At 42.5% G+C, this 20,158-nt stretch overlaps 1 protein-coding gene across 1 annotated transcript in view; it reads right to left on the bottom strand.

Moving 5' to 3' along the window:
- LOC124619703 (dynein axonemal heavy chain 2) overlaps positions 1–20,158 on the bottom strand; it is a 1,014,172-nt gene that overhangs the window by 672,994 nt on the left and 321,020 nt on the right. Inside the window, 1 exon segment of the mRNA XM_047146260.1 lies at positions 2,952–3,063. Coding sequence (XP_047002216.1) covers positions 2,952–3,063 — 112 coding nt within the window.

Below are 20,158 nucleotides of genomic sequence, written 5' to 3'. Positions count from 1 at the left end.
GAGCTCCCATGTTATTCTGTGCTAATTGTGTCAGCGACCATTGTTATAACAACAAGAACAGTTGAGAAGGTACTCTTGAGAAAACTTTTGTCTTAGTCTTGTTGAAGGGAGGACATGTATTCTGATTCATGTTGATAATGGACATGGTGTTTAAATCAAATTTCTCTTATGTGTAAATTAGTTTGTTTTTGATGTTTGGTGACACGAGAGACTTACTAAACAGTATATATTTAATGTGAAGGGTGGGTTTTGTAATATGTCTTAAGTTTAAATATACATCATTAGTTAACGCAAATGAAACTTCGTACGTCTACAAATTTTTATAAGTAGAAAGAGTCTTAGGAAATTCCTGTACCTAGCAGCATACTTCGGAGAAGAAGTGAAAGAGAGTTTGCAGCAACAGGCTAACCAGCAAGGAAGGTCGGCCAAGCATCTCAAGGAAGTCATCTGGGAAAAGAAGTGGGAGTTAGTAAATCTACTTCACACTTAAATCATCATCCAAGCCATTAGAATGTGCCCAAATCAGACACTGAAGTCATTAAGTAACAGAATTTTGAGAACAAAATTGGGGCAAATCTGTCTTAGATCAATCAGTACAAATTGATATATAGCTGTGGAAGTTTAAATTATAACTTAAACATTTAATCTGGGAAAGATTTCCTTTTGGGACTGCAGTAATCCTAGAATCATAGAACACTTACTTAGCCTCCTTGTTAGTAGAAAATTCCAGCTTGTGTAAGGACTGAAGCTTTATCCACACCAGACAGAGATATAGGAGAATGGTTCTGTAACTTGGGATGATGAGTAGCATATGAGAGCTCAGTCAGAAAATGTTAGTAAAGGAATCAGCCGAAGTCAGATGGAATCAACTCATTCCTACCTAATACCAAACTGTTTAGATTAGATTAGATTAGATTAATACTAGTTCCATGGATCATGAATACGATATTTCGTAATGATGTGGAACGAGTCGAATTTTCCAATACATGACATAATTAGGTTAATTTAACAACATACTTAAGTTAATATAACAACTTTATTTTTTGTGTTTTTTTTGTTTTTCTTTATTTTTTATTTTTATTTTTATTTTTTTTTATTTTTTTAATAATTTTTTTTTTCTTAATTTATATCTAAAAATTCCTCTATGGAGTAGAAGGCGTTGTCATTCAGAAATTCTTTTAATTTCTTCTTAAATACTTGTTGGTTATCTGTCAGACTTTTGATACTATTTGGTAAGTGACCAAAGACTTTAGTGCCAGTATAATTCACTCCTTTCTGTGCCAAAGTTAGATTTAATCTTGAATAGTGAAGATCGTCCTTTCTCCTAGTATTGTAGTTATGCACACTGCTATTACTTTTGAATTGGGTTTGGTTGTTAATAACAAATTTCATGAGAGAGTATATATACTGAGAAGCTACTGTGAATATCCCTAGATCCTTAAATAAATGTCTGCAGGATGATCTTGGGTGGACTCCAGCTATTATTCTGATTACACGCTTTTGTGCAATAAATACTTTATTCCTCAGTGATGAATTACCCCAAAATATGATGCCCTATGAAAGCAATGAGTGAAAATAGGCGTAGTAAGCTAATTTACTAAGATGTTTATCAGCAAAATTTGCAATGACCCTTATTGCATAAGTAGCTGAACTCAAACGTTTCAGCAGATCATCAATGTGTTTCTTCCAATTTAATCTCTCATCAATGGACATACCTAAAAATTTGGAATATTCTACGTTAGCTATATGCTTCTGATTAAGGTCTATATTTATTAATGGCGTCATACCATTCACTGTACGGAACTGTATGTACTGTGTCTTATCAAAATTCAGTGAGAGTCCGTTTACAAGGAACCACTTAGTAATTTTCTGAAAGACAGTATTGACAATTTCATCAGTTAATTCTTGTTTCTCAGGTGGGATTACTATACTTGTATCATCAGCAAAGAGAACTAACTTTGCCTCTTCATGAATATAGAATGGCAAGTCATTAATATATAATAAGAACAACAAAGGACCCAAGACTGACCCTTGTGGAACCCCATTCTTGAGAGTTCCCCAGTTTGAGGACTGTGCTGATCTTTGCATGTTACGAGAACTACTTATTTCAACTTTCTGCACTCTTCCAGTTAGGTACGAATTAAACCATTTGTGCACTGTCCCACTCATGCCACAATACTTGAGCTTGTCTAGCAGAATTTCATGATTTACACAATCAAAAGCCTTTGAGAGATCACAAAAAATCCCAATGGGTGGTGTTCGGTTATTCAGATCATTCAAAATTTGACTGGTGAAAGCATTTATGGCATTTTCTGTTGAAAAACCTTTCTGGAAACCAAACTGACATTTTGTTAGTACTTCATTTTCACCAGTCAAATTTTGAATGATCTGAATAACCGAACACCACCCATTGGGATTTTTTGTGATCTCTCAAAGGCTTTTGATTGTGTAAATCATGAAATTCTGCTAGACAAGCTCAAGTACTGTGGCATGAGTGGGACAGTGCACAAATGGTTTAATTCGTACCTAACTGGAAGAGTGCAGAAAGTTGAAATAAGTAGTTCTCGTAACACACAAAGATCAGCACATTCCTCAAACTGGGGAACTATCAAGAATGGGGTTCCACAAGGGTCAGTCTTGGGTCCTTTGCAGTAGCACTGAACGTAGCGCAAAGTCTGCCTTATAGCGTATCCAAATTATGCTTTGTTTCTCTTGGACAGTTGGTGAAAGTCATTACCAGGGTTGTGTAATTGACCATTAAGGAATGTGGTGACCTGAGTGAGACAAGAGCCTACACATCTGACACATCATGAGAAGTTGCAACAGGACAGAAAGCCACAGTTTGCCAGACTCAACACAGAGGCTGATATCCCATAAAAATATATGTTTGAATTAGTGCTTCTCATGTTTTAGCTATCTGCTATTGAAGAGTGATAAATATAATTACTTACCTCCAAATAAAGCCACTGCCTTTGAACAAGCAAAACTAGTTCCAAAGTCTCCATGATTAAGGAAAGTGTACGTTCCCAATAATCCACTTCTTTTGCAAATGCCTCCACAAATCTGCAGAGAAAAGAAATTAACTATCATGTATTAGACAATAACATCATGTATTAGACAATAACAGTTAATGAGAAAAGCTCTCTGGCACTTCTCTATTTCACTATGGTCCATGGGCAAAGTACAGAAGGGACAATGGTTAGAATTCAATGATCCATAAAATTCTGATATTTAACGGTAATATATTTCAGACTTCTATCACAAATTGTGGAAGTACATCAGGAGTACATTTAAAACATTGATACACATTAAATCATACACTATTTATGAAATATATGCAGCAGAACTCAATGGATGACAGAGATTCTTTGATAATGGTACATACTGCTGCTTTATTAACAACTGCACTTTTATTTTATTATGGAATTGGTTCGTCGACATTTGCCCTCACAATAGTTAAAAGAGTATTTTATAGAGATGCCTGTAAAACCGAACTTAGATACATAATTACCGTATGAAATTGTGATGAATGATAAAGGCTTTGTTCACTTTTGATGATAAGGTACATTCTTGCTGAAATGACGTAATAAGAAATTGGATTAGAAGCAGCTTTCAACAGTATATTATCATGTTTTCTCTCATGATGGAGAAAACTTACTTAAGGGCTACAGAGAGGAATCATTCCTATTCAGTCAACATCTAAAATTCATTGTCTGGTTCCCATTTACTAATGGAATTTTCATGATCTGGACTCATGGCATGGAAAACCTTTGCTCTTTCCTGCTAACTGTGACAGCTATCCCAAATTCTCTTTATCTGGAACTTCTCAATTCATCAAGCCACATTCCTCAATGTCGATATCCACAAACACATCTGTTTTTATAATGCATCCCCAACCTAAACAGCACCTCCACTTTGACATCCGTCACCCACTGCATGTTAAAAAGTCTCTTCCTTACAGTCTTATCACACATCGATGCTGCACCTGCAGTGGAGTTTTCAAAATATACCAATAACCTTAAGCCATCAGCACACGGACCGTGCAACCGAAAGTTGAGCGTTGAGCAAGCCAAGTATCTGACGTCGTAGCATGGAATAGCATATTCAAGAGTCTTTCCAAATGTGCAGAGCAATGTCTAGCATGTCAGATATTCTGAGTGTGCGTCTGAGCATTGACCAATCAGATGGCACAATGCCACCTACGTCCCATGCACATCACCTCCCTTCAGTACAGAGTTGTGAGGCGCCATATTGGCATTCATTTCAAGCCTATAAGTATATATGATGTTTCTGGGAACCAGCAAATTGAGAATCACTGGAAAACCCACTGTTAACTATGTGATTCATTCCAATAAAATAATGAGAAACATCATATTCGTGGCAAAAGAATTATTGTAACTTGTGTATTATGTGAGTATGCTAGTTGAAGGCAGCAACACACTGAAGATCCACCCGAAACACCAAAGTGGTGAAGATATAAATTGATTAATCTTACAGTAGATAACAGTTACGATATTTCAAAGTGCTTTACATTTCATGGTTAAACTTTTTAGTAAATTTTATTACTTATTACTAAACTCACAGTTTCCTCAGTTTCCATACTGCTGTGTATTTTGCCATTTTTCAACATGGTGTTTAAATAAAGCAGTGCTTTCTGAGAAAGGACTAAGGGTATCCTACCAATAAATTATGTTAGCTTTCTTTTCCTCTGCCGTCACATGAACATTTATTCCTTATTTAACCATAACTATATATTCTCATACATAATGTTTGTGACTGTTAACTTTCAAATAACATTGCACATCATAGCACTAACAAACCATTAAAAAAGTAATCAACTTGTGCTGTTTTAATTAGTCAATCCAAATTCATCCCAGAATTTGCACTGCACTTAGTTCATGCAGTTCACCTGCTGCTGTCCCTACTCCATTTCCCTGCAGATTTTTAATTTTTAATTCATTATTGTTGCCCAAAATTAAATGCATCATACTTGTGCTTGATCTCCCTTTACTATTTTAGAGCTTGAGGCCTTGGAATGCATTTTATCTGTGATTTCTTGATTGCAGTCAGTAGCTCATTGTTGGCTGCAGATTGAAAAATGTAATGGTCATTTTACGTAGTTCTCTGGCCAGTCCCGTCCTTTGAAAATACATTGTGTTTATGGTGAATGTTGGTAATGTATGATACTATCAATGTGATGAGGTAGAGGAAAACAAGTTATGCTAAGGCAAAATATCAGGTGCAAAATGCACAACAGTATGTGTAGTAAGATAACCATTCTTCAAGTGTTGAGCATCACTCACGTATAAAAAAAAAGATATTAGCACTGTACGTTCATTTCCAAATTTGTGTTTACTATCAGAGTGCAATGCGTAAGTACATGCATGCACATGCACACACTTACATGTTGTATTGGTTCGTAGGAAAAGCCAAGGATAACCGCTGCAAGCGCCCACAAAAGATGTATTTTTCTATGCCAGAAGGCGAGAACAAATAATAAAGACATCATTCAATTTTTTGTCATTTTGTGTCTTGAGTTTTAGTGGAGAGAGGACATGTTTGGATATGAGATGTGTGTAGTAGCTTTCCTGCCTTGAGTGAGACAAGACTCTCAGGTGAGGGACACATTAGTGAGGTACGTTCAGCGTACACCATCTTCTGGAAGGGAAAGGATGCAGGAGAACCACGCATCCATGGTGCAGGATTTTCCATAAAAACGAAAATAGTGAAAGATCTTCGACTTACACCTGCCTCAATTAATGAAAGACTGATGACTCTTAGAGTACCCATTGGTTCAGACGGTTTCATCACCTTCGTCTCGGCATATGCTCCTACTTTAGACAGTGATGAAGACACAAAAAATCAGTTCTACCACCAACTGAACAGTACTCTCTCTATGATTTCCACTGAAGATAAATTAATTTTACTTGGTGATTTCAATGCCAGAGTGGGAAGGGACAACCGTTTTTGGAGAGACATCATGGGTAAACAAGGGGTCGGAAACTGCAATGCAAATGGGTTGTTACTTCTAGGTCTATGTGCTGAGCATGAGCTTTTCATCTCCAATACCCAATTCTGCTTGCCTAAACGCTATAAGACCACATGGATGCACCCACGCTCCAAACATTGGCATCTTATAGACTACGTTATTACTTGACAGCGTAACAAGAAAGACATTCTCATCACAAAAGCAGCACTAAACATCGATGAGTGCTGGACTGACCATAGACTTTTAGTCAGCCGTTTGAGAGTACCAAAGTATCGCAAGCCATGATCCCACTTTCCAAACCCAGCACGCAGAAAATTCAACATAAGCAACCTGAACAACAAAAACGTTCACGCACATTTCCAGGACATGCTGTCTGAAAAACTTAACAAAGCTCCAGCAACCACAGATGATGTCGAACAAGAATGGACCACATTAAAGAACATCATCAAAGAAACTGCTGAGAATGTTGTTGGTTTTAGTCCACGGAAAAGAAGTGACTGGTTTGATGACAACCATGGAGAAATCCAAGTCGTCATCAATGCAAAGCAGGATGCTTACCTATTCCTTGCTCAAGATCTGTCCTGCGCAGAAAAGAAAGCACACTTTCAAGAACTCAAGCAGAAATGTCAAAGTGAAATACGAGCAATCAAGAACAAATGGTGGCAACAGAAAGCCACAGAACTCCAAAATCTTTCCGATGCAAGGAACCTGCGTGGCTTCTACGCTGGTATTAAAGAGCTGTATGGACCTATCCGCTCCTCATCAGGAACACTGAAAGCTGCTGACAACTCCACCATTCTTACTGAAAGTCAGGACATCTTAAATCGTTGGCAAGAGCACTTCAGCTCACTGTCAAACCATCCTTCTACTGCCGCTGGAGATTTTCTCAAAAATGTCCCACAGCACCCTCCACAACCCTGGATGGCTGATCCTCCAACTTTTCAAGAATTTTGCAAGGCACTCAAGAATGCAAAACCTGGGAAGGCTCCTGGACCTGACAGCATCCCGATGGAGCTTATTGAGGGTGGCGGCTTGCCTCTAAAAACTAGACTCTTCTGACTCATTCAATTAATGTGAGAAACCCGAAAGGTACCAGTTGACTTGAAGAACTCCACAATTGTCACCATCTTCAAGAAGGGTGACAGAAGCGTCTGTGGTAACTACCGGGGAATATCTCTACTCTCTGTCACTGGCAAAATTTTTGCAAGAATCCTTTTAAATCGCCTCCAGACACTTTCAGAGACTATACTACCTGAGTCTCAATACGGGTTTCGACCTTCAAGAGGGACAATTGACATGATTTTCTGTGCACAACAACTACAGGAGAAGTGCAGAGAACAGCAAAAGCCATTACTACTTGTTTTCTACGATCTAGAAAAGGCCTTTGATACAGTTCCCAAAGAAGCCATGTGGATGGTCTTAAAATGCTTCGGCTGCCCTGAACATTTTGTTGACTTGATTGAAGCTCTCCACGATGATATGACTGGGCAGGTCCTCTGCCAGAATGAAACAACTGGTGAATTCCCAATAACAAGTGGGCTTAAACAAGGATGCGTTCTTGCACCAACATTATTTTCATTGTATCTGGCAGCTATGCTTTACGAGACATCCATAAACAATGCAGGAATAGAACTAAAGTACAGGTTCGATGGATGATTATTCAACCAGTCCAGACTCCATTCAAAAAGTTTCACCAGTACCACTCGTGTGACAGAGCTGCAGTATGCTGATGACAATGCTTCTCCAGCTCATTCACCTGCAGAGTTGCAGCTGTCAGTTGATCCCTTCAGCAGGGCATACGAACGATTTGGTCTCTCCATCAATATTCCAAAGACAAAGGTGATGGCGCAGCCAACTCCTGGCTCCTCCGTTCCTGATTTCAGCACATCCATTTATGATACACCCTTGGAACAAGTGGACCATTTCCTCTACCTAGGAAGCATACTGTCATCTAACTGCTAATCTGGAAAAGATATGGAGAATAGATTAGGTGCTGCCCATGTAGCATTTGGACATCTTACAAAGCGTGTCTTCCTGAATAAAGACCTAACACTGTACACCAAACTGATGGTGTACAAAGCAATAGTCATTTCCACCCTGCTATATGGTTGCGAAACCTGGACGTTATATTGCTGTGATCTGAAGAAACTAGAATGCTTCAACCAACAGAAGCTAAGATACATCATGAACCTGAAATGGGATGACTTCATATCCAACACAGCTGTTGTTGAGAAAGCAAAAATGTATGGCATGGAAGCTCTTATCATTGGGCATCAAATCAGATGGGTCGGACATGTACTGCAGATGAAAAATGACAGACTTCCACGCCAAATGCTGTACAGCGAAGTGAGCACAGGTAAAAGGCCAAGAGGTGCACCTTTCAAATGTTATAAGGATCAGTACAAGAAAAATCTGAAAAACTTGAACATCGATCTGAGTAACTGGTCCACAATAGCAGAAGATCGAAGTCGCTGGCATTCAGTTACCTCAAATGTTCTTCAAAACTTTGAGCTGGAACGTCGAAGAATGGAGAATGACAAACGCCGGAGACGTAAACTCCTCCAGGCTCAGCCACGTCCTCCACCTTCCATCAGCTGTAATGTCTGTGGCCACCTGTTCCAAGCTAGGATTGGATTGCTAAGCCATCAATGACACTTCCACGATTGAACCGTGACAAAGGAAATCTCAGAAGAGAAATGGAAACTCGGATACGAGTATCAGCGGATGACGAGTAGCTTTCATGGTATCTGAATAATAATTTATCTCAGTGCAAAAATATATGGCCTTTTTATTTTCTTCCGCGCACCTCCTGCTGCCTGCAAATGGTGAAGAAGTCCAATAAATGAAAATTAGATTACTGACATGGTCACGAAGAATAAGTTTTGCGGTGTCGGAAGAAGAACCTCATAACAGGAGTGTGTAGATCTCAATAATATGAAAGTAAGTTCAAGTTAAAATGCACACAAAGGAGACACAGTATGTTGTTGTTGTTGTTGTTGTGGTCTTCAGTCCAGAGACTGGTTTGATGTAGCTCCTCATGCTACTCTATCCTGTGCAAGCTTCTTCATCTTCCAGTACCTACTGCAATCCACATTCTTCTGTATCTGCTTAGTGTATTCATCTCTTAGTCTCCCTCTACGATTTTTACCCTCCACGCTGCCCTCCAATACTAAATTGGTGATCCCTTAATGCCTCTGAATATGTCCTACCAACCGATCCCTTCTTCTAGTCAAGTTGTGCCACAAATTTCTCTTCTCCCCAATTCTATTCAATACCTCCTCCTTAGTTATGTGATCTACCCATCTAATCTTCAGCATTCTTCTGTAGCACCACATTTCGAAAGCTTCTATTCTCCTCTTGTCCAAACTATTCATCATCCATATTTCACTTCTATACATGGCCACACTTCATACAAATACTTTCAGAAACGACTTCCTGACACTTAAATCTATACTCGATGTTAACAAATTTCTCTTCTTCAGAAACGCTTTCCTTGCCATTGCCGGTCTACATTTTAAGTCCTCTCTACTTCGACCATCAGTTATTTTGCTCCTCAAATAGCAAAACTCATTTATTACTTTAAGGGTCTCATTTCCTAATCTAATACCCTCAGCATCACCAGATTTAATTCGACTACATTCCATTATCCGCGTTTTGCTTTTGTTGATGTTCATCTTATATCCTCCTTTCAAGACACTGTCCATTCCATTCAGCTGCTCTTCCAGGTCCTTTGCTGTCTCTACAAGGTCCTTTGCTGTCTCTGATAGAATTACAATGTCATTGGTGAACCTCAAAGTTTTTATTTCTTCTCCATGGATTTTAATACCTACTCCAAATTTTTCTTTTGTTTCCTTTACCGCTTCCTCAATATACAGATTGAATAACATCGGGGATAGGCTACAACCCTGTCTCACTCCCTTCCCAACCACTGCTTGCCTTTCGTGCCCATTGACTCTTATAACTGCCATCTGGTTTCTGTACAAATTGTAAATAGGCTTTATACAGGAACCTTTCCAGTGAATACAATTTAATATGACAGTAGTCAGAATCTTATGTCACTTAAATTATAAATAGCCTTTGGCTCCCTGTATTTTACCCCTGCCGCCTTCAGAATTTGAAAGAGAGTATTCCAGTTGCCAAAAGCTTTCTGTAAGTCTACAAATGCTAGAAACGTAAGTTTGCCTTTCCTTAATCTATTTTCTAGGATAAGTGTAGGATCATTATTCCCTCACGTGTTCCAACATTTCTACAGAATCCAAACTGATCTTCCCCGCGTGTCGGCTTCTACCAGTTTTTCCATGCGTCTGTAAAGAATTCGTGTTAGTATTTTGCAGCCGTGGCTTATTAAACTGATAGTTCAGTAATTTTCACATCTGTCAACACCTGCTCTCTTTGGGATTAGAATTATTATATTCTTCTTGAAGTCTGAGGGTATTTCACCTGCCTCATACATCTTGCTCACTAGATGGTAGAGTTTTGTCAGGAGACAAAGTATAAAAAATTCAAAATTTGGGCATTAATTGAAAATAATCGATTTATATTAATCTCTTCATTTATGTACCCTTTCTTCTTATTTTTGTTATATATATATAAAAAAACAAAGATGAGGTGACTTACCGAACGAAAGCGCTGGCAGGTCGATAGACACACAAACAAACACAAACATACACACAAAATTCAAGCTTTCGCAACAAACTGTTGCCTCATCAGGAAAGAGGGAAGGAGAGGGGAAGACGAAAGGAAGTGGGTTTTAAGGGAGAGGGTAAGGAGTCATTCCAATCCCGGGAGCGGAAAGACTTACCTTAGGGGGAAAATGGGACAGGTATACACTCGCACACACGCACATATCCATCCACACATACAGACACAAGCAGACATATTTTCAAAATATGTCTGCTTGTGTCTGTATGTGTGGATGGATATGTGCGTGTGTGCGAGTGTATACCTGTCCTTTTTTCCCCCTAAGGTAAGTCTTTCCGCTCCCGGGATTGGAATGACTCCTTACCCTCTCCCTTAAAACCCACTTCCTTTCGTCTTCCCCTCTCCTTCCCTCTTTCCTGATGAGGCAACAGTTTGTTGCGAAAGCTTGAGTTTTGTTTGTATGTTTGTGTTTGTTTGTGTGTCTATCGACCTGCCAGCGCTTTCGTTCGGTAAGTCACCTCATCTTTGTTTTTATATATAATTTTTCCCACGTGGAATGTTTCCTTCTATTATATATATATAAAAAACAAAGATGATGTGACTTACCAAATGAAAGTGTGGCAGGTCGACAGATACACGAACAAACACAAACATACACACAAAATTCAAGCTTTCGCAACAAACTGTTGCCTCATCAGGAAAGAGGGGAGGAGAGGGAAAGACGAAAGGATGTGGGTTTTAAGGGAGAGGGTAAGGAGTCATTCCAATCCTGGGAGCGGAAAGACTTACCTTAGGGGGAATAAAGGACGGGTAACACTCGCACACACACACATATCCATCCACACATATACAGACCACCAAAGGAAAGGCAAACTTACGTTTCTAGCATATCATTAATTTGAACCCAACAATTACGTTTGTTATTGTCGCTGTTGCATCTCGAAATCTTTCCTGTCGTCTTATTTCTCTTTATTTTCTCTTTCTGCTTTTACCAGTAGTCTCACTTTCTATTCACCTTCCCTTTGGTGTCTGTATATGTGTGGATGGATATGTGTGTGTGTGCGAGTGTATACCCGTCCTTTTTTCCCCCTAAGGTAAGTCTTTCCGCTCCCGCGATTGGAATGACTCCTTACCCTCTCCCTTAAAACCCACATCCTTTCGTCTTTCCCTCTCCTTCCCTCTTTCCTGATGAGGCAACAGTTTGTTGCGAAAGCTTGAATTTTGTGTGTATGTTTGTGTTTGTTCGTGTGTCTGTCGAACTGCCACACTTTCATTTGGTAAGTCACATTATCTTTGTTTTTAGATGTATATTTCCTACGTGGAATGTTTCTATATATATAATGGAAGGAAACATTCCACGTGGGAAAAATTATATATAAAAAAACAAAGATGAGGTGACTTACCGAACAAAAGCGCTGGCAGGTCGATAGACACACAAACAAACACAAACACACACACAAAATTCAAGCTTTCGCAACAAACTGTTGCCTCATCAGGAAAGAGGAAAGGAGAGGGGAAGACGAAAGGAAGTGGGTTTTAAGGGAGAGGGTAAGGAGTCATTCCAATCCCGGGAGCGGAAAGACTTACCTTAGGGGGAAAAAAGGACAGGTATACACTCGCACACACGCACATATCGATCCACACATACAGACACAAGCAGACATATTTAAAGACAAAGAGTTTGGGCAGAGATGTCAGTCGAGGCAGAAGTGTAGAGGCAAAGAAGTTGTTGAAAGACAGGTGAGGTATGAGTGGCGGCAACTTGAAATTAGCGGAGATTGAGGCCTGGCGGATGACGAGAAGAGAGGATATACTGAAGGGCAAGTTCCCATCTCCGGAGTTGGGATAGGTTGGTGTTGGTGGGAAGTATCCAGATAACCCGGACGGTGTAACACTGTGCCAAGATGTGCTGGCTGTGCACCAAGGCATGTTTAGCCACAGGGTGATCCTCATTACCAACAAACACTGTCTGCCTGTGTCCATTCATGCGAATGGACAGTTTGTTGCTGGTCATTCCCACATAGAATGCATCACAGTGTAGGCAGGTCAGTTGGTAAATCACGTGAGTGCTTTCACACGTGGCTCTGCCTCTGATCGTGTACACCTTCCGGGTTACAGGACTGGAGTAGGTGGTGGTGGGAGGGTGCATGGGACAGGTTTTGCATCGGGGGCGGTTACAAGGATAGGAGCCAGAGGGTAGGGAAGGTGGTTTGGGGATTTCATAGGGATGAACTAACAGGTTACGAAGGTTAGGTGGACGGCGGAAAGACACTCTTGGTGGAGTGGGGAGGATTTCATGAAGGATGGATCTCATTTCAGGGCAGGATTTGAGGAAGTCGTATCCCTGCTGGAGAGCCACATTCAGAGTCTGGTCCAGTCCCGGAAAGTATCCTGTCACAAGTGGGGCACTTTTGTGGTTCTTCTGTGGGGGATTCTGGGTTTGAGGGGACGAGGAAGTGGCTCTGGTTATTTGCTTCTGTACCAGGTCGGGAGGGTAGTTGCGGGATGCGAAAGCTGTTTTCAGGTTGTTGGTGTAATGATTCAGGGATTCCGGACTGGAGCAGATTCGTTTGCCACGAAGACCTAGGCTGTAGGGAAGGGACCGTTTGATGTGGAATGGGTGGCAGCTGTCATAATGGAGGTACTGTTGCTTGTTGGTGGGTTTGATGTGGACGGACGTGTGAAGTTGGCCATTGGACAGGTGGAGGTCAACGTCAAGGAAAGTGGCATGGGATTTGGAGTAGGACCAGGTGAAACTGATGGAACCAAAGGAGTTGAGGTTGGAGAGGAAGTTCTGGAGTTCTTCTTCACTGTGAGTCCAGATCATAAAGATGTCATCAATAAATCTGTACCAAACTTTGGGTTGGCAGACTTGGGTAACCAAGAAGGCTTCCTCTAAGCGACCCATGAATAGGTTGGCGTACGAGGGGGCCATCCTGGTGCCCATGGCTGTTCCCTTTAATTGTTGGTATGTCTGGCCCTCAAAAGTGAAGAAGTTGTGGGTCAGGATGAAGCTGGCTAAGGTGATGAGGAAAGAGGTTTTAGGTAGGGTGGCAGGTGATCGGCGTGAAAGGAAATGCTCCATCGCAGCGAGGCCCTGGACGTGCGGAATATTTGTGTATAAGGACGTGGCATCAATGGTTACAAGGATGGTTTCCGGGGGTAACAGATTGGGTAAGGATTCCAGGCGTTCAAGGAAGTGGTTGGTGTCCTTGATGAAGGATGGGAGACTGCATGTAATGGGTTGAAGGTGTTGATCTACGTAGGCAGAGATACGTTCTGTGGGGGCTTGGTAACCAGCTACAATGGGGCGGCCGGGATGATTGGGTTTGTGGATTTTAGGAAGAAGGTAGAAGGTAGGGGTGCGGGGTGTCGGTGGGGTCAGGAGGTTGATGGAGTCAGGTGAAAGGTTTTGCAGGGGGCCTAAGGTTCTGAGGATTCCTCGAAGCTCCGCCTGGACATCGGGAATGGGGTTACCTTGGCAAACATTGTATGTGGTGTTGTCTGAAAGCTGACGCAGTCCCTCAGCCACATACTCCCGACGATCAAGCACCACGGTCGTGGAACCCTTGTCCGCCGGAAGAATGACGATGGATCGGTCAGCCTTCAGATCACGGATAGCCTGGGCTTCAGCAGTGGTGATGTTGGGTGTAGGATTAAGGTTTTTTAAGAAGGATTGAGATGCAAGGCTGGAAGTCAGAAATTCCTGGAAGGTTTGGAGAGGGTGATTTTGAGGAAGAGGAGGTGGGTCCCGCTGTGACGGAAGACGGAACTGTTCCAGGCAGGGTTCAATTTGGATGGTGTCTTGAGGAGTCGGATCATTAGGAGTAGGATTAGGATCATTTTTCTTCGTGGCAAAGTGATACTTCCAGCAGTTACTTTGTTACTTTGTTCGGTAAGTCACCTCATCTTTGTTTTTTTATATATATATATATATTATATATATATATAAAATGGAAGGAAACATTCCACGTGGAAAAAATTATATATAAAAACAAAGATGAGGTGACTTACCGAACAAAAGTGCTGGCAGGTCGATAGACACACAAACAGACACAAACATACACACAAAATTCAAGCTTTCGCAACAGTTGCGACTGTTGCCTCATCAGGAAAGAGGGAAGGAGAGGGGAAGACGAAAGGAAGTGGGTTTTAAGGGAGAGGGTAAGGAGTCATTCCAATCCCGGGAGCGGAAAGACTTACCTTAGGGGGAAAAAAGGACAGGTATACACTCGCACACACGCACATATCCATCCACATATACACAGTGGATGGATATGTGCGTGTGTGCGAGTGTATACCTGTCCTTTTTTCCCCCGAAGGTAAGTCTTTCCGCTCCTGGGATTGGAATGACTCCTTACCCTCTCCCTTAAAAACCACTTCCTTTCGTCTTCCCCTCTCCTTCCCTCTTTCCTGATGAGGCAACAGTTTGTTGCGAAAGCTTGAATTTTGTGTGTATGTTTGTGTTTGTTGGTGTGTCTGTCGACCTGCCACACTTTCATTTGGTAAGTCACATCATCTTTGTTTTTAGATGTATATTTCCTACGTGGAATGTTTCTAACTCTATATATATATATATATATATATATATATATATATATATATATATATATATATATATATATATATATATATATATATATAATGGAAGGAAACATTCCACGTGGGAAAAATTATATATAAAAAAACAAAGATGAGGTGACTTACCGAACAAAAGCGCTGGCAGGTCGATAGACACACAAACAAACACAAACACACACACAAAATTCAAGCTTTCGCAACAAACTGTTGCCTCATCAGGAAAGAGGGAAGGAGAGGGGAAGACAAAAGGAAGTGGGTTTTAAGGGAGAGGGTAAGGAGTCATTCCAATCCCGGGAGCGGAAAGACTTACCTTAGGGGGAAAAAAGGACAGGTATACACTCGCACACACGCACATATCGATCCACACATACAGACACAAGCAGACATATTTAAAGACAAAGAGTTTGGGCAGAGATGTCAGTCGAGGCAGAAGTGTAGAGGCAAAGAAGTTGTTGAAAGACAGGTGAGGTATGAGTGGCGGCAACTTGAAATTAGCGGAGATTGAGGCCTGGCGGATGACGAGAAGAGAGGATATACTGAAGGGCAAGTTCCCATCTCCGGAGTTGGGATAGGTTGGTGTTGGTGGGAAGTATCCAGATAACCCGGACGGTGTAACACTGTGCCAAGATGTGCTGGCTGTGCACCAAGGCATGTTTAGCCACAGGGTGATCCTCATTACCAACAAACACTGTCTGCCTGTGTCCATTCATGCGAATGGACAGTTTGTTGCTGGTCATTCCCACATAGAATGCATCACAGTGTAGGCAGGTCAGTTGGTAAATCACGTGGTTGCTTTCACACGTGGCTCTGCCTCTGATCGTGTACACCTTCCGGGTTACAGGACTGGAGTAGGTGGTGGTGGGAGGGTGCATGGGACAGGTTTTGCATCGGGGGCGGTTACAAGGATAGGAGCCAGAGGGTAGGGAAGGTGGTTTGGGGATTTCATAGGGATGAACTAACAGGTTACGAAGGTTAGGTGGACGGCGGAAAGACACTCTTGGCGGAGTGGGGAGGATTTCATGAAGGATGGATCTCATTTCAGGGCAGGATTTGAGGAAGTCGTATCCCTGCTGGAGAGCCACATTCAGAGTCTGGTCCAGTCCCGGAAAGTATCCTGTCACAAGTGGGGCACTTTTGTGGTTCTTCTGTGGGGGATTCTGGGTTTGAGGGGACGAGGAAGTGGCTCTGGTTATTTGCTTCTGTACCAGGTCGGGAGGGTAGTTGCGGGATGCGAAAGCTGTTTTCGGGTTGTTGGTGTAATGATTCAGGGATTCCGGACTGGAGCAGATTCGTTTGCCACGAAGACCTAGGCTGTAGGGAAGGGACCGTTTGATGTGGAATGGGTGGCAGCTGTCATAATGGAGGTACTGTTGCTTGTTGGTGGGTTTGATGTGGACGGACGTGTGAAGTTGGCCATTGGACAGGTGGAGGTCAACGTCAAGGAAAGTGGCATGGGATTTGGAGTAGGACCAGGTGAAACTGATGGAACCAAAGGAGTTGAGGTTGGAGAGGAAGTTCTGGAGTTCTTCTTCACTGTGAGTCCAGATCATGAAGATGTCATCAATAAATCTGTACCAAACTTTGGGTTGGCAGACTTGGGTAACCAAGAAGGCTTCCTCTAAGCGACCCATGAATAGGTTGGCGTACGAGGGGGCCATCCTGGTGCCCATGGCTGTTCCCTTTAATTGTTGGTATGTCTGGCCCTCAAAAGTGAAGAAGTTGTGGGTCAGGATGAAGCTGGCTAAGGTGATGAGGAAAGAGGTTTTAGGTAGGGTGGCAGGTGATCGGCGTGAAAGGAAATGCTCCATCGCAGCGAGGCCCTGGACGTGCGGAATATTTGTGTATAAGGACGTGGCATCAATGGTTACAAGGATGGTTTCCGGGGGTAACAGATTGGGTAAGGATTCCAGGCGTTCAAGGAAGTGGTTGGTGTCCTTGATGAAGGATGGGAGACTGCATGTAATGGGTTGAAGGTGTTGATCTACGTAGGCAGAGATACGTTCTGTGGGGGCTTGGTAACCAGCTACAATGGGGCGGCCGGGATGATTGGGTTTGTGGATTTTAGGAAGAAGGTAGAAGGTAGGGGTGCGGGGTGTCGGTGGGGTCAGGAGGTTGATGGAGTCAGGTGAAAGGTTTTGCAGGGGGCCTAAGGTTCTGAGGATTCCTCGAAGCTCCGCCTGGACATCGGGAATGGGGTTACCTTGGCAAACTTTGTATGTGGTGTTGTCTGAAAGCTGACGCAGTCCCTCAGCCACATACTCCCGACGATCAAGCACCACGGTCGTGGAACCCTTGTCCGCCGGAAGAATGACGATGGATCGGTCAGCCTTCAGATCACGGATAGCCTGGGCTTCAGCAGTGGTGATGTTGGGTGTAGGATTAAGGTTTTTTAAGAAGGATTGAGATGCAAGGCTGGAAGTCAGAAATTCCTGGAAGGTTTGGAGAGGGTGATTTTGAGGAAGAGGAGGTGGGTCCCGCTGTGACGGAGGACGGAACTGTTCCAGGCAGGGTTCAATTTGGATGGTGTCTTGAGGAGTCGGATCATTAGGAGTAGGATTAGGATCATTTTTCTTCGTGGCAAAGTGATACTTCCAGCAGTTACTTTGTTACTTTGTTCGGTAAGTCACCTCATCTTTGTTTTTATATATATATATATATATTATATATATATATAAAATGGAAGGAAACATTCCACGTGGAAAAAATTATATATAAAAACAAAGATGAGGTGACTTACCGAACAAAAGTGCTGGCAGGTCGATAGACACACAAACAGACACAAACATACACACAAAATTCAAGCTTTCGCAACAGTTGCGACTGTTGCCTCATCAGGAAAGAGGGAAGGAGAGGGGAAGACGAAAGGAAGTGGGTTTTAAGGGAGAGGGTAAGGAGTCATTCCAATCCCGGGAGCGGAAAGACTTACCTTAGGGGGAAAAAAGGACAGGTATACACTCGCACACACGCACATATCCATCCACATATACACAGTGGATGGATATGTGCGTGTGTGCGAGTGTATACCTGTCCTTTTTTCCCCCGAAGGTAAGTCTTTCCGCTCCTGGGATTGGAATGACTCCTTACCCTCTCCCTTAAAACCCACTTCCTTTCGTCTTCCCCTCTCCTTCCCTCTTTCCTGATGAGGCAACAGTTTGTTGCGAAAGCTTGAATTTTGTGTGTATGTTTGTGTTTGTTTGTGTGTCTATCGACCTTGCAGCGCTTTCGTTCGGTAAGTCACCTCATCTTTGTTTTTATATATAATTTTTCCCACGTGGAATGTTTCCTTCTATATATATATATATATATATATATATATATATATATATATATATATATATATATATATATATATATATATATATATATGAATATAATAGAGGGAAACATTCCACGTGGGAAAAATATATCTAAAAAGAAAGATGATGAAACTTACCAAACAAAAGCGCTGGCAGGTCGATAGACACACAAACAAACACAAACATACACACAAAATTCTAGCTTTCGCAACCAATGGTTGCCTCGTCAGGAAAGAGGGAAGGAGAAGGAAAGACAAAAGGATATGGGTTTTAAGGGAGAGGGTAAGGAGTCATTCCAATCCCGGGAGCGGAAAGACTTACCTTAGGGGGAAAAAAGGACAGGTATACACTCGCACACACACACATATCCATCCACACATACACAGACACAAGCAGACATTTGTAAAGGCAAAGAGTTTGGGCAGAGATGTCAGTCGGGGCGGATGTACAGAGGCAAAGATGAAGTTGAAAGACAGGTGAGGTATGAGCGGCGGCAAATTGAAATTAGAAATTAGCGGAGATTGAGGCCTGGCGGATAGCGAGAAGAAAGGATATGCTGAAGGGCAAGTTCCCATCTCCGGAGTTCTGACAGGTTGGTGTTAGTGGGAAGTATCCAGATAACCCGGACGGTGTAACACTGTGCCAAGATGTGCTGGCCGTGCACCAAGGCATGTTTAGCCACAGGGTGATCCTCATTACCAACAAACACTGTCTGCCTGTGTCCATTCATGCGAATGGACAGTTTGTTGCTGGTCATTCCCACATAGAACGCTTCACAGTGTAGGCAGGTCAGTTGGTAAATCACGTGGGTGCTTTCACACGTGGCTCTGCCTTTGATCGTGTACACCTTCCGGGTTACAGGACTGGAATAGGTGGTGGTGGGAGGGTGCATGGGACAGGTTTTACACCGGGGGCGGTTACAGGGGTAGGAGCCAGAGGGTAGGGAAGGTGGTTTGGGGATTTCATAGGGATGAACTAAGAGGTTGCGAAGGTTAGGTGGACGGCGGAAAGACACTCTTGGTGGAGTGGGGAGGATTTCATGAAGGATGGATCTCATTTCAGGGCAGGATTTGAGGAAGTCGTATCCCTGCTGGAGAGCCACATTCAGAATCTGATCCAGTCCCGGAAAGTATCCTGTCACAAGTGGGGCACTTTTGGGGTTCTTCTGTGGAAGGTTCCGGGTTTGAGGAGATGAGGATGTGGCTCTGGTTATTTGCTTCTGTACCAGGTCGGGAGGGTAGTTACGGGATGCAAAAGCTGTTTTCAGGTTGTTGGTGTAATGGTTCAAGGATTCCGGACTGGAGCAGATTCGTTTGCCACGAAGACCTAGGCTGTAGGGAAGGGACCGTTTGATGTGGAATGGGTGGCAGCTGTCATAATGGAGGTACTGTTGCTTGTTGGTGGGTTTAATGTGGACGGACGTGTGAAGCTGGCCATTGGACAGGTGGAGGTCAACGTCAAGGAAAGTGGCATGGGATTTGGAGTAGGACCAGGTGAATCTGATGGAACCAAAGGAGTTGAGGTTGGTGAGGAAATTCTGGAGTTCTTCTTCACTGTGAGTCCAGATCACGAAAATGTCATCAATAAATCTGTACCAAACTTCGGGTTGGCAGGCCTGGGTAACCAGTAAGGCTTCCTCTAAGCGACCCAT

The sequence above is a fragment of the Schistocerca americana genome, chromosome 6, assembly GCF_021461395.2.
Source record: "Schistocerca americana isolate TAMUIC-IGC-003095 chromosome 6, iqSchAmer2.1, whole genome shotgun sequence".
NCBI classification, from domain to species: Eukaryota; Metazoa; Arthropoda; class Insecta; order Orthoptera; family Acrididae; genus Schistocerca; species Schistocerca americana.
This window is presented reverse-complemented; position numbering and strand designations above follow the sequence as displayed.